The sequence below is a fragment of the Pogonomyrmex barbatus genome, unplaced genomic scaffold, assembly GCF_055798465.1.
Source record: "Pogonomyrmex barbatus isolate J1 unplaced genomic scaffold, ASM5579846v1 scaffold15, whole genome shotgun sequence".
NCBI classification, from domain to species: Eukaryota; Metazoa; Arthropoda; class Insecta; order Hymenoptera; family Formicidae; genus Pogonomyrmex; species Pogonomyrmex barbatus.
In genome coordinates this window covers 4,039,094-4,055,149 of record NW_028297111.1, presented here as the reverse complement: position 1 = coordinate 4,055,149, position 16,056 = coordinate 4,039,094, and the positions used below count along the sequence as shown (strand labels likewise).

At 43.3% G+C, this 16,056-nt stretch overlaps 1 protein-coding gene across 1 annotated transcript; it reads right to left on the bottom strand.

Annotated features, from left to right (window-relative positions):
* Nucleotides 1-1,799: 1,799 nt before the first annotated feature.
* LOC148937268 (uncharacterized) lies at nucleotides 1,800-13,252 on the bottom strand. The gene is made up of 3 exons (XM_089073672.1): nucleotides 12,576-13,252; nucleotides 12,216-12,501; nucleotides 1,800-1,883 (listed from the first exon to the last, which is right to left on the bottom strand). Exons 1-3 carry the CDS (start codon nucleotides 13,250-13,252, stop codon nucleotides 1,800-1,802), a joined length of 1,047 nt encoding a protein of 348 aa, XP_088929798.1.
* Between the last annotated feature and the right edge of the window lie 2,804 nt (nucleotides 13,253-16,056).

The window sequence follows — 16,056 nt, the reverse complement described above, 5'->3', positions numbered from 1 at the left end:
GGGGGATGCGGGTGGGAAACTGTGCGGGGGGAACTGTGCGCAACCGAGGAGCTCCGGGGAAGGGGAAGGGGGGGACGGCGCGTGTTGGGCGACCCAGTGCCATTGAATGTAAACAGCGTGCGATTGAATCGACGATTGATGCCTTCAGAGCACTGTGATAAATAATTACCAAAAGATAAATAACGAAGATGATATAAAAAATTGGATGCGTGGACATGACGTCAGAGGGGAGGGGGTCGCCGCCGCCACCGCCGCGCCCGCCGCCACCGCCGCGCCCGCCGCCACCGCCACCGAGTAAAAAATAAAAAAAGAAAAAAATTAAAAAAAGACTCACCAGGTTGAGGTAGAAAGTCACTTAAAAAAAGTACAAAAGTCAGTACGAAAGTCACTTAAAAAGTACAAAAAAGAAATGTCCAAGAAAAAAATGTCACGTAAAAAATACATACAAAAAAAATGTTTAACAAATCCAAGAAAAAAAAAGCACTCGATCACTGTAACAAAATACACACAAAAAAGAAAAATGTTAATAATCCATGAAATAATTTTACTCCCTCCGGATTATTCGCAGGAGAGAGACTTCATTCACATATCGCGAGATTAACCCGCGGGGGGGACTTCTAAATAATTATTCTCCTCCTCTTCCTCCTCTTCCTCCTCTTTCTCCTCTTCTTGTGCCAAAGCCAATGCACGAATATGTTCGTACAAGGGTATTAGCCATGGCAGTTGCGTGGCACCAATGAGAGGGTTATTGTCAATGTAATAAATACGTTGTTCCTCCACAAATACTACAAAGTTACCACGGTACTCTACTCCGTTGAATCTTGCGTGGAGAATGACGCGTGGTAATTCCATTGCGTTGCACTCAAAATTCTTCACGCAAAAAGCAATTGTTTTTTTTCACGCACCAGTGATTCTTTGCGCACAAAAATTATTATCGAGGCCACGTTTCAATGCCTCCACAAGACTCATTGCATGAGTCTGAACGCGGCGTGTCAAGAAAAGCGCCGATACTCCGGCTGCTATAAACAAATCGGGGAGACCTATGATGGCTTTTTTTCGTAGAAATCGACGTACGTGTCGCGGCGAGTCAAGAGAAGCGCCGATACTCCGACTGCTATAAACAAATCGGGGAGACCTATGATGATGATGATGTTCCGATTTAAACAAAGAAATTGTCGATGATATATAATGGGTCATGGGGTGTGCAGGATCACAGTAGATAGAAGTCTAATGTGAGAGAGAGAGAAAAGCGTGCATACAAAAAAACGCAACAGTATCGCGTAGTGTCTAACGTACACGTTCAACGAGAAGAAATGGCAAGTGAAAAGACATCGCAGGAATTCGATTATTTGGCGTATATTAGAGATTTGTTAAAAATTACTTATCCAACTGAAGCAGTAAGTATATTTATTCACATGTATCTTTCTAATGTTTAAAAATATTATTAAACTCAATATTGTAAAAAATATTAAACTCAATATTTTTGTAATTTGACAGACATTATATCTCGATGGTATCTCAGTCGTGGAAATTGTGCAAGTACGCAATCTTATAAAAATTCAAATACGCCACCCGAATGGAGTACGTAACTTTTTCTCCTTTTTTTCTTTTTTCTCTCTTTTGTCTTTTTTCCTTTATTTGATATGTAATGAATTGTGTGAAATTGAGATTTTTTATTATTTTTTGCAGTACTTATGCATATATGATATCAAAATTAATGGCTTTATGAATATTAATCATCGGCGACGGTCATCAGCGTCGCCAACACAAGGAGTATTTATACTTTTTATGGGAAGAAATTACTCGCGAGGACGTATTTGATCTGCAGAGACTCTTTGGTTTACGTCCATATGAAGATGATGAAGAAGTGTGGTGAACAGTGTCTACAGGATATTCTCATTATTTTGAATAATTACATAATTGAATAATTACATAAGTAATAAAGATTCACAAATATATATATATACAATACAATACAATATATATACAATAAATATTATAGTATATACAATAAATAAAAGTGTATGAGTTATTCTTTTGCATTAAATAAATATTAAAAAAATTTTTCACTTTTTTAAATCATGATTCAATTTCTTTGTCATGTCCATGCCCGACACACTGACCTACATTCCTGCTCGACGCGCGCGAGTCATCCCGGCAAGATAAACTTCTCGGCGTTATATGATAAGAAGCGGTACGTCGATCGTTAAAATTATCAACGCATGGAAAAGAAATAAAAAACATAATTCGTATATTATATTTATTTTATTCATGGTTATCTGACCACCAATTAAATAATTTGAATACATTTTGTAATGCGCAATTAGTATAGTGATATCCGCATCGCATAGTATTATCAGCGTCCAGATTGTTTAGAGAATCTACGTTTTCGTAATCAGCATCCAGAATCTTGATGTATACGCGCTCATCGTCCAGAAGCAAATTCCACAGCCATTGTCGTTTTTCGTGTCCTTTGACATATACGACAGCATCGCTGTCATCGTCGTCGGTCGTCTTCTTCCGTTCCATGCACAGCCTTTGTAATCAAACTCTTAGCTTTGCTGTATGGAATCGTTCCGTCGTCCCATCGTAGTCTATGGTAATGACGTATCACCCAACGTGCGGGAGACTTGTCGGCACTTGCGAGGAAATGCCATGATATAGGGCTTGCGAAAATATAGTGAGAGAGAACGGTCCGTTTTCTGAGAGCGGCAAACTCCTTTACAACAAATTGTCCTCCAACGAGAAAACCTTGCAGGTCTACGAACGTTGGCACGACCATGACGAGCAATTTTTCGAGACTGCGGTCGATTTCGATGTATCGTAGATTTTATTGTCTCTCTCTCTCTCTCTCTCTCTCTCTCTCTCTCTCTCTCTCTCTCTCTCTCAGTGCCAGCGATGCTCTTAGGTGATCTTGCGTACAATATTGGTCAACGGATTGTAGTGAACCACGCGATCGTGTATAATGAGACAGTACGCGGTGGTATTCATCGGTACGTTCTCCTTAGTCTCAAATTCCAATCTCACGTCCACGGTTGCGCTCTTGACCGATTCGTTTTGTCGAGAACAATCGATGATTACGAATGGACCGTTATGTAGAAAAGACGTGACGGTGAGACTCGGCTCGAGATACTCGTATCCGTAGTAACCCTTGCAGAAACGCGCGTACGTTTCATACAACACGGACCATCTGTTTTTGTCGAAATCAAGATGCATATCGTCGTACGGATAACATTCCGAGTTCAGATAGAGTTTCACGTTGGTTAAGTTGCAGTCGTCGAATCGACTCGTGTCCTCAGCCATGACATTTTTGCGACCTATTTGCAGAGCAAAGATGATGTATCGCGGTTTCTCGAGCTGAGTAGCGGTCTTGATGGCCCACGAATGCTTGGTTGTACGCTGTAACAGCGGAAACTCGTACAGATCCCACGAGTGAAAAGCCATGCTCAAGTATCGTCCGCTCTCCAAAGTGCGCAGCATCAATAGTTTTTTTATCTCGCTCAATAACACGTGCGGCATTCGCCATTGTATCTTGAAAGTCGATCACGGGATCCAACGCCGAATTTCCCATCAGGCAATTGTTGTCGTTACGAGATCGTATCAAGATCAATTCGTGACGAGCGTTGATTATCACGCGTCTGTAATCCTCGCAAAATCCCAACAGTACGTAGAGAGGTACGCAAAAATTAAAATATCCATCCGCGCTAGTATGTGCATCCCAACCGGCATTCCTCAGAATCACGCTTCTGTCGGACGATGTCGTTACGTAATGTTTGAGCGTGCTGGTTACGCCCACGTTTCTGTTACGATCAATCTCCACACCATCAAGCTCGTATCGAATCTCATCGAACAGGAACGCGACAAAATTATTTCTCAGCACCACATCAGATCCCTCGACAACTCTGTTCTTCGTTAGTTTTCCCTCGATATATAGAAAGCTTTCGTACGGCAATGTGTACAGATCCTGTTGCTGTATAGGTATTCTTATCTCATCGCTGTACCCGAACGTCGTATTGGCAAACGGGTTGTACGCATGAGTCTCAATCTTGACGATGCGATCGTCGAAGATTGGCTCGTTTTCGATGTTTAGGATATCAGTCATTTCACAAGTTGCGCACCGCGAATCCTAAAGCTTGTAAAAATTTAACGTTCGACGCGTTAAGTTTCTTCCTCTTCTTGACGCAGCCGGATGAGCGAATATTGTCGATCGATTTTCTTTGTAAAAGATGCGTTATCTCTCTGCGTATGCTTCGCTTCGTTCAACACGAGCATCTTAAAATGTCACGCTCGCGTTATCGCTGTCGCCGTCGTACGTGCAATCTGACGGTGATCTCTTCTCCTCTGAAATCGAGTAATCGTCCGTTCTGGTCAACAATGCGTATCGTTAGCTCCGTAATGCTCCGTACGATGACTGGCAAGTAAATGATCTGCATCGACCTTTCCGATATCTTATATCCTGGCGGCACGCTCGGTGAAAATTCGTGTATCGTGTGCACACTTTTGTCGTTGCTGTATGCGCCCGCGATCACGTTGCACTCTACACGGATAATGTTTACGTTCATTATGTTGATCGACACGTCCGATTCGTGCCACCTTCGCGATTGCAGTATACGCCTCGAGAAACCCAGCGATCCAATGTTATGAGGCTTGTTAAAGTTTATTCTGTAGGCGCATTTAATCTCATCGTGTTGTAATTTGCGCGGAGCACTATCGGGTATTCTCCAATCTCGTCATCGCCGCGCGCGGTGTCACCAGCGTTACCCTCAGGCGCGTCGCGGATGTTTCCGTAAAATCTCACGTTTCAAAAATTCATTTATGGCATGCAGTTCATACGATCCCTCGGGAATCGTAATTTCTGCATCGTCTTTGCCAAAATAAAATGTATTGTTCGAAGCGTTTACATTCGGTATCGTGTGATAAGTCTCCAAAATTGTTAGACCAAGCTCGTAGTCATCGTCGCTCAAATCTGTGGCTGGAGAGTAATTTGTCACGAGAACGCTGCTCTTCTCGCTCAGCGTAAGCGTCAGCGACATGATGGAAAAAGCGTTCGACGAATACTGAGACGCCGCGACATTTTGTCGGACTTTATAAATTCACGCGCGTCGACCGTTTTGGAGAAGAAACCACAAGCACAGCTGTCCGCAGACGCTCTGATCATACGTCTGATAGGACGTTCGATTGTACTCTATCGTAGCATCATCTCCGAAATATCGTATCAGTTCCTTGGGCGGTCGAAGATTACCAAAACTGTCAAAGTACACAACGCGATTGTTTTTCTTTGCGTACGCTACCCAATGAGTACCGGGGCCCGTCGTGTCGTCCAGATTTACGATACCATTTTCATTTCGACGCGCGCCGCTAATCGGTAATGCGTCACGCATGAAAACACCTCTAAAGTACAGTACGCGCATACGCTTCGCCAGCTGGTCCAATTGTATATTGGTGGTTACACTCGTAGGTATTTTTATCGTCTCTTTGGCGTTTTTTTTGTTTTTTCTTTTTTTCGCTGTTACGCCTCATCCGCCTTTGTACGGGGCGAGATATAGTCCTCGTCCGTATTTGTACGGAGCGAGATACAGTCCCTGTCCGCGCGTTTCCATCGCGCGACGTTGCAGTTCCTCGAGTGGACGTTGCGCGACTTTCCTGTCGTTTATCGCTTTCGCCACGCTGGCCGCTTCGCCGATTAAGGACCTGAGAGCACCCAAAATTGGCAAAATCGGTAACACACCACCTCGTTTCGCCGTTGGAAGTATTCGTTTCTTTTTTTTGCCGATTTTTTTCTTCACCTTCATACCCATGCCGATCTTGGTCTTGGCTTTCATCGCTGCCCAAACGGCTGCAGCTGCAGCTTTCTCGCTCAGAGCCGAATCTCTCGCGATGACGCGTCCTAAGGCTTTATCGGCGAGTACCTTGTCCGCCGCGTGTCTGTCGGTGAGATCGTTGCTCTGAGAATACGCAATGTCGTGTTCACGGCACGCCGCGTCCAGTGGATTTATGCCCGTTTCACCTCTGGCTAATCGCTTTTTCAGCCGAGTACCCGGACCGCAAAATTGATAGCCGGGGATATGTAATTCGAAAGGAAGCGCGTTTATCGCTCGATTGAGCAGACCTCCAATGTAGCCTTCGTTTGACACTGCTGCTGGCATAGGCCACAATCCTTTATCTTCGGTGCAGGACCGTCTATATGATCTCGATCCCTCGATTGATTATAATACTCGACGCAGCGACGATAGGTTTGAACCTCCAAATCCGCCTTTATATACTCCGGAAGCTTGTCTCACACGTGATCGATATAATTACCGCACACGCGTAACAGTGCGACCTTCGGTATATATTGCAACTGCTCAATCCCGAATATCGGAGGGATGCGACAGCGCGAGATACATTTTTGCTACTGAGCGATTCGTGGTTTCGCGCGCCTATAAATAGGCGTTCGATCGAAGCCTAGATAACGCAGTGCGAACATGAAATTTGTACGGCAGCCACTGACGATACGCGTCGCGAACTGTGATGAGAGAGCGCGAATGATGGGAGACATCGCGACGGAGCGCAAGCACGGTGAAATGTTACCGAGTACTATACGCGCCATCATTTGCGGGCCGTCGAATTGTGATAAAACCAACGTTCTCATAAGCTTGCTCGAGAGTCCGCACGGTGTACGTTTCGAGAATGTGTACGTATACTCGAAATCACTGCAACAACCGAAATATCGATACTTGGAAAATTTACTAACATCGATAGAAGAAATCGACTACTTTACGTTCTCCAACAACAGTGACGTCATTCCACCGAGCGAGGCACGTCCCAATTCGATCTTCGTCTTCGACGTTGCATGCGATAAGCAAGATGCTGTGAGAGAATACTTTTCGATGGGCCGCCACTCGAACGTCGATTGCTTCTATCTCTGTCAGACGTACGCGAGGATATCTAAACATCTGATACGCGACAATGCGAACCTGCTGATTCTGTTCAAACAGGATGGTACCAACTTGAAACATGTTTACAACGATCACGTGAATACCGACATGTCATACGATGAATTCTGTGCGTTATGCCGCGATTGTTGGCAGCACGAGTATGGATTTCTAGTGATAGATAAGGACAGTCCGCTTATCAATGGGCGATACAGAAAGGAATTTAATACGTTCGCGGTACCGTAACGTGGTTAATCGATGTCGATACGTGGAGCAGGCAACATGGATAACACCAAAGATCGCGAGAAAATAGCGAAACAGATTGCGAAAACGAGCGATTCGATTCGCAAAAAATATCGCGCTTTAAAAATTGGTAAAATAGCTGAAGATACAGCGTTGGAGAAACGCTTCAAGCCCATCGTCGAACCTCTAAAACAGATTGTTGAAAAAACCGAGGAATCTCAATCGATTGAAAGAGAAGCAAAGGATCTCGGTATTAAGAAAAAACAAAAACGTGAAGACAGCGATGACGACAACGATAACGATATTACTACTACTACTACTGACAAGGATTCATATTGGACGGATGTTGGATGGTTGAAATTAACGCCGCAGTCTAAAAAACAACGTACAACGAAAGAATTGAAAGCCGCGTCAGATTCACTCGTGTTCAAGTCTACACCGATACAACCATCGAAAGATCCACCGAAAGAACCACCGCTGTTCCTGCAAAAGGAAGATGTTTTCGAAACAAAAGACGTCATTGAACCAATGAACCGTCATTCGAAACAACCATCAAACAGAGTCTGCAAACGCAACAAGGTCGAGAAGCGTTGCATAATCAGCTGGGACCATTAGGGCAAAAGTACGTAAACTCTCTTCTCGATGATAATGGAAAAAACGATACATTTGATCGCGTATACGGTGTTTATTTCGATAAAAACAGTGGTGCGATGCTTGGTGACAAGGAATTTGACGTTGACAAAAATGACTCCATAATCATAGACAATGTGAGATACAATGGTACACCAGGATTGTACGAATTGATCTTCAAGAGACTTCCCGATGACGCGGTTTTTACCGAGGATGATAAACAAACGTATAAAAGTATATTGTTAACAACAAATGCTCATAGACGTGGTCACAGCGCCCATAATCCCATCAAGGGCAATAGGGGATCCAAGTATATTAACATCATTGCTCCGCTCATATCTACGTATGGAAGTAGCGGGCGTAAAAAGGTGCAGGCGTGAGCAATATACCAGCCGCCATGAAGTTAAACGACAACAAGATCGATTACGTGCATTGGGACGATCCCAACGAACTGGTGGATCGACTCCGATTGCTCGACGCTTCGCACCGAGCTGGTAACAACGCTCACGACAACGAGATGCTGTCGATCGAGGAACTTCGCGAAGCCGGCATTATTATAAATTAATCGCGTATCGACGAAACGAGCCAGTCGATTAACGTCAGTGAGGAAAAAAACAATTTTAAATTGTATATCTTATTTACTATTAAACATCGTTGAAACATGCGATCCGATGGACGTGAAAAAAATGTTAGCTCCGAGAGGCGACGACTCGTTGAGGAATTGCACGCTCCGGCGAGGAGAAATTTTCCACGAAGACGTGTCATAATTCGGGGATACGACGATCTGTGGCAGGCTGACATCGTCGAGATGCGTCCGTACTCGAGTTTCAACAGAGGTCATCACTACATACTCACCGTCATCGATGCGTTGAGCAAGTACGCCTGGGCCATACCGCTCAAGAACAAGGTCGGAAGCGAGACGGGTAACGCTATCGTTAAGATAATTCGAGAAAGCGGAAGATGCCCGAGAAACTTGCAAACGGATATGGGAAAGGAATTTTACAATGCCGATGTGCAACAACTCTTGAAAAAACACAACGTTAATCATTATTCCACGTATACGGTGTTGAAGGCATCGATCGTCGAGCGATTCAATCGCACGCTTAAGAACGACATGTGGAAGATGTTTACGCTCAACGGCACTTACAAGTGGGTCGACGCGCTACCGCGTTTCGTGTCAGATTACAACGCGCGCAAGCATCTATATGCGACCCGTTGATGTAACTCCCGCAATCGCCAAAAGACTCTTGGATACGGTATACAGCGCGATAAAGATCGCAGGTCCAGCAAAATTCAAAGTAGGCGAATCGATACGCGTGAGCAAGTACAAGACAATTTTCGAAAAAGGTTACACGCCAAATTGGACCACCGAGGTGTTTAAGATCGTTAAAGTGCAACATACTAATCCCGTAACTTATCTGCTCGAGGATTATCGCGGAAAATCGGTCGCGGGCGCGTTCTACGAGCACGAATTGCATCGCGCGACTCATCCGGATGTGTATCTCGTGAAGAAAGTACTACGTAGGAAGGGAGACAAGGTTTACATCAAGTGACTGGGATTCGATAGATCGCATAACTCATGGATAAATAAAAGCAGTGTGATTTAATTCATTTTTCTTATTTTTATAATGTATTAAAAAAATAAAATATACACTGTATACATGTATACAAAGAGTTTTTATTATTTTTTTCTCCCATTATATTTTTTAAACTATACATGTATGTAACTTACGAGAACACATGTAAAACTGCATGTATTATAAACAATATATGTATTAAGCCGAGTATACATTAAATAAATCGAAGAGAGAATTAAAGCTAATTCCTCAGCAAGTAGGATCTTGGTTGCTATTATAAAGTATTCTTATCGTATATATAAAATAAATTTGAACAACTAAATTTTATTGTAAAAACTACATATAAAAACTACAAAAAATACATACATCTATACTACATATATAACAGTATCGTATAAAACTACAAGAATACATACATAGATATGATACATAGTTCATACATACATAGATATGATACATAGGTACGTACATACATACGTGCATATATGCATACATATAAACTATATAAAAAATATAAAAATATATGTACATTGTATAAACATGTATATATTACAATGTATATATTACAATGGAATCCGCCAATGTCCCCACGGTAACGTCTCCGTCGAATCCGGTACGATGTATCGTTTGTCGTCGTACGGACTCAGAGCGATTTTCGACTCGGACACTGTGTATACTTGGTGTAGCTTGGATCTTATACACGACTGGCGACGAGTCATTTCGATCTCTTCGTTCAAGCACCGCGTATAATCGTCGAACGTTATTGTTCGCGTAACGACGTTATTCTTTACACCTTTCACCTTTTTAATGTCTTTTCTGCCGTCCACCCTCACCGCGTACATCTTCGCTCTGAGTCCGACGAATTCCGTCATTATCGCACCGTTATTCTCATCCTTCATTAGACCGGGTACTTTTTTATTCGCGAGAGGCATCCCGTACGCGTTGTCCGTCGGATAATCGCTCGTATCGAATCTAGCGATATCGCGTTTCATCGCCTCGTACGCATCATCGCACTCGATGTGGTATACGAGACTGTCCGTGTCGGTGTACATGATCTTACATTTCTCGCGATACAGCGGTGACATGTATTCGTGGTGAAATTCGTACAAGCAGATTTTCGATATGTCGAGTATACACATACCCACGTAAATCGGCTTGTTGAATTTTACCTCGAGTTTACGCAATTCGACGGCGATTAAGTTTTCCGCAAAGACGCTGCGGCTGTGGAAATTTGGTTTCGCGATCATTGCCTCCGCGCCATATCGTCCGTCCCATTTGGTCAAAAGTTTAACGTCGACATAATTGCGCACATTTTCCATTGTTTTACCGAATACCGCATTGTTCATTAATTTGTACAAATTTTTCTCAAAATCATTTTTCGCGTACGTTCTAAAGTGTGTATTGAGTTCGATATAATCGCGGAGCCAGGCGGATTGAACAAATTGTAGTATGCAATATATCTTTGCGATACGAAGACCATGGCGCGTACATTGCTGCAGGTTGCGATAATGGATGACGTACCGCTTCTTATCGTATAACGTCGCGAGAAGTTTATCCTGCCGCGTGCCGGGTGGTTTATCGCGTCGGACAGAAAGGTAGGTCAGTGTGTCGATCGTGTAAATGATGCGGATACTCGAGATCGACCTCGAGAACATAACCCGTAGACGAATCCGGAGCGATCGCGCTCGCGTCAAAGTTCTCAATGTCTTCCATCCATCGAAATTCGGCATAGGGCAGCGGTTGACACATCGCCCATCCGTACAGATTATTTACGTCAAAGTACATAAGGTATGATGACGGTTTCGACGGGTCGTACGAACGCATGTACTTGTTATTGGCCTACGCGTATCTGCCGAACATTGACTGAGACCGCCGCGTATACCGCGTTCGATAAACATAACCATATCGATGTCGGTGAGCAACTCAAATTTTACGCGCGTATGTTTCAACATAGCGTCCCACGTGAAACCTGGCAATGTGTAGTAATGCGCGGGATCGAGTCCATAACTCGCGACGCAACTTTCGCGGAAATTTTCGAAAACGTCGGCCAATAACAAGACATCGGTCTTGAGATATAGATCGCTGTATTCGCTGAGCGTCCGGATGGAGAACCGCTGCCAGACGTTCGCGGCGTGCGCGTAATCGTTCTCCGATACGTGTCACCGGTCAACGAGCTATAGAACGATTCGCGCGGTGGTAGGTGCGTGTCCTGCAGCTTGTCCGCGCGATCCATGTATTCGTACGGAAAGATACCTTTGCGCGTCAACAAATTAAAATTTTCGTTTGAGACCGTGGAAAATTCGGAAACATAAAATTTTTAATTTTTCTTTCGTTAGAAAAAATGCCAATTTATCAAGGCTGGTATTTAAAAATTTGTACGAATCTATGAACCGCAAGCGTACGCAATTTCGTGAATCTGATCTCTCGGTGGTATCTTTAACGTGTTTTGTAAACGAAATATATTTTTCTTTTGTTATCGGCAGCACGTCGATCCTGCCTTCGAACGCCGTAGCTATTTCCGTGATGATAAAGTGCGCGTCATAACCGGATAAGTTGTGAAATACTATGGGAATGCAATATGAATCTTTATAATTTAGATTACAATTTGAGTGCGCGGGACCACGGTAACGACCGGTAAGATGGCAATGATCGCGTACCCACGTGTCGTCCGACGCAAATGATTTCTCGCAAATGTGACAACGCGTCGCGCTACGAGTGCCTCCCACTGCTCTCTCGACAACGTTTCCATGGGGACATTCGCGGATAACAGAATTTTTACTTGATGCGTCAAATCTTCGAATTGCCGAACGAACCACGCAACGCAATCTTCGTCGCGACGAAATCGATATACCGATAACGCGTCGTCGTACGAGCATCGCACATAGTATCCGATGCTAAATACCTCGTGCTGCTGATAGGTGTACGATGCGTCTTCCCTCTCTGCCGGTTCCGTTCGCCGTAGTACGCACTCCAAGTCCGCGTAAACGATGAATGGAAGTCGTTCCTTATTCGTGTGGTTCTTGAATTCGAGCCACTTGTCGTCCTCGCTCGGCAGTCGGATGGCGCAATCGTTCATCTTTTCGCAGTCCGTTGTATGTGACTGCAATCTTTCAGACGAACTGAAGTAATGTAGACATCTGCAAACGGAAAATATGATTTTTTTAATAAACAATTTTATAAGAGAAATAATAAAATTTGTTAAAATACATACCGGTCGCAAAAGTATTTCTTGCATTTCTTCTTGTTTATTTGCGAGCTCACAAGGCGGGACAGATCTTTGATGTACGCGAAGTGCCCCGTGTTGTCGTCGCGCGGATCCTGCACGTACAATAGATTTGCGTGCTTCTCCATCTTCCTTGATGTTAGCCATATCGGGAGAATCTCCTTTTCCTTGATACCGTAGACGTTGATTGAGATGTCGTTGAGATGTTCGAACTTCTTAATTTGGTTCAACGTCATCGGAAACGTAATGTCTTGCAAATTTAACACCGTATAATGCGGGTACGACAATTCCCGATTTGTATTTCTTTCAGCCGGATGCAGAGCCGCGACCACCGACCACGCGAAACACGCATTGTCATTGGATCGTACATTGATCACCGCTCGCTTTAACATAATTTCCCGCGGTAATTCGATGTAACATCCCGCGTGCATTGGATTATATTTGTTCACGTTTACAGTCAAATTTAGAATTCGCGACAACGCCCATCCACTGTCGCGTTCTTGGAATTCTTCGAGCGACGCCAACGTGGGTTCGATAACGTACTGCTCGTACCATTCGTCCAAATTTAACACTCGAAAGAGTTCACTATTTTTAGTGTTTATACTTTTGTTTGCGCGTTTATCGCCCGTCACAAACTCGCCGTTAAATGCAGTGTTCACTTTCATACTATCGTGTCTTTGTACAATGTCTCGCACTCGCTCGAGCACTACACCACCAGCGTCTTCTAAAAATTGTCGCGGCTCGATATAGTCCACATTGATCACCGCACCAGTCAATATACGGCTTTCAAATGCCGTATCGATTTCTCGCCAAACGAGAGATCCATTGTCTCTACTGGTGCTCGCGTACTCACCACCAACGTGCACGAAACGTCTTTCTAGTTATACTTTTGCACCCGCGATTCGCGCGATCCTCGCCACCGCAGATTGTCTATTTGCAACGGTGAGTCGAGGACGCTTAACACGGCTAAGTTCCTCGAGTTGTGCGATGCACTCCTCACATCGTTGCAACCACGCGAAACACTCCACCAAGGTAGCGACTTGGCTGCACTGCTCCAGCAGCTCGCGTTCCACTCGCTCTAGGTGTTCCATATTGCAAAATCTTGATTCTTTTAAATTGTTGTACTGTCTCATCAAAACAATTTTACATTTTTTTACTTTCTTTTTTTCTTTTCTCTATAGCTGCTTTAACTCGAAACCAGTATACAAAGCGTTGTATTTCCGACATGTCCGGAGATTGATGGGAATAGAACAACCATATATGATTATCCTCGCTTCTTGGAATTATCTCTGCTACTTTTTGCCGCGAGAAGGGTAGTAATATATTGTATACGTGTCCTCTATAATGATAATATGTGCACGCTTCCAGAATTATTTCCGTTCTCTCAGAAGGAGCGGAGAAGCAGAGAGTCGAATTGTAGCGTCCCTTAACTCTTGGACGAGGAATCGGGAAATGGGGAGTTGAGGTATAGTGTCTCTTTATAAAATACACCGCCACGTTCACTGATAGATGAGAGATTGAATCCCATAACGGAGAACTTGTTAATTCTTCCAATGACTTTCCATATTGTTTTTATATCACATCACACTCTTCCACTTGCATATGACTCGTTCACAATGTTGTCTTTTTTCAATTTGTGCAAATTGGACACATGTTGCATGGCATTATCATACAGACGGACTGTTGGCAATTGGAACAAAATCGGCTGTTTAGCGCATTAAGAGTATCTATCTCGTGTTTCCTAACGGCATACAATACTCCAATGTCAGTGTCCGCCAAACGAGCCATGCATTCGGCACACAGAGTTAATACACCCGTTGAATAATAAAATTGTATTGAACAGTACTTTTTATTATTATTCAAGGAGTTCCGAACGGGTGACAATTTTTTCTGCATAATCCGTAAGGTCATCACTTTGATCACTTACGTAATTGCTATCGTCAGACAATGCGTGCTCTTCGTCTTCAATATCAATGTCAATATTGTCAATATTGTCAATCTCTATTTCTTCTTCATTTTCAAACACTTCGTCCACTATATTCACAAAGTCTTCCTCATCCATATTAAACACATTTTTCTATATTTAACACATTATCCATTTTCACCGTCAACTATTTTTTCACACACAGACTTCCATCTACTGTGATCCTGCACACCCCATGACCCATTATATATCATCGACAATTTCTTTGTTTAAATCGGAACATCATCATAGGTCTCCCCAATTTGTTTATAGCAGCCGGAGTATCGGCGCTTCTCTTGACACGCCGCGACACGTACGCCGATTTCAGCGAAAAAAAACCATCATAAGTCTCTCTGATTTGTTTATAGTAACCGGAGTATCGACGCTTCTCTTGACACGTCGCGACACGTACGTTGATTTCTACGAAGAGCTATCTTTTCACGGGCTCTTCCTAGAAAACAAAATTTGAACGTCATTGCGCTCCTTTGCGAACATGTCGCTACATGTTTGATTGCAACAATGAAATTCCTAGAAAAAAGGGGGAGGGGAAAGGTGGGGGGATTAACGGTTTGCCATGTCAAAAAATTTATGCGATCAGTCCTCCTCCATCGAACGATCTGCACGACAAAAAAGGTACTCCGCTCCTCCATCGTTCGAACAACACGCAATGTATTCCGCCAAAGGAAACAGTGTACCGTATAATGGCGAAAAACAAAAGAAGGAATGTAACGCGTAAGTTTCACCTGCATTTTTTTATTTTTTTCTCTTTTTTCCAATATTGTGCAGTATTATATATTTAATTTCCACAGTATTTCGGTGGAGTGTCGCGCGGTGCGCTTACTGAGCAGACGTTACACTCTGACGGCCACGGGTTACAAATTTCTGGAAATTGGAATCAACGTTGGTCCACCGAGCTACGTGGAGATCGCTCTGGGAGATCATCGGGGACAGAAATTAATACTGTCTCTCGAAACGTGGAAGGGACTCTACGAGCAGCGATGGAATATCTATAAATTGCTGCTAAACGATTACAAAGACAATTTTATAAGCGTCGGACCGTTAACCGTCAGAATTTGTCTGATGAACGACGTTACACTCGTACGTCTTGAATCTTTGAACGTACGCGTAACAATGATCGAATCAATGTTACGTCGAATGTTTGCTCTGAACGAATGTATCGATGTGACGTTCGATCGACTCGTTAGATTCGTCGATACGATCGATACCAAGTATACGCGATTCTCCAACATCGCGTCTGTTGTAACAGATCCCGAGGAAGTGCCGAACGCGATACGCGATTGCGATATCTTTGATAGACGTCAACTCGTCGATTGCGAGCTGTTAGCTTTAGTTTTTAGTGTATAAGAAAAACACATGTGAATAAAAAATTTTCACACTTAAAAATGTATTCAATTTGTTTAAAAATATAAACATATATAATATGCAAAAAACATGTATTTCTTTCATTTCTTTCTCCCCCACCATAAAATAATTAGAAAAATAACA

What these genes read in the sequence shown, in the direction of transcription:
- LOC148937268 (XM_089073672.1), bottom strand. Translation starts at nt 13,252, where the DNA reads ATGAAAGTGAACACTGCATTTAACGGCGAGTTTGTGACGGGCGATAAA. An exon ending in AAGAAATACTTTTGCGACCG is followed by an intron (nt 12,502 to 12,575) that starts GTATGTATTTTA and finishes TTCCGTTTGCAG; the next exon opens with ATGTCTACATTACTTCAGTT. An exon ending in CGTACGACGACGCGTTATCG is followed by an intron (nt 1,884 to 12,215) that starts GTATATCGATTT and finishes AATATCCTGTAG; the next exon opens with ACACTGTTCACCACACTTCT.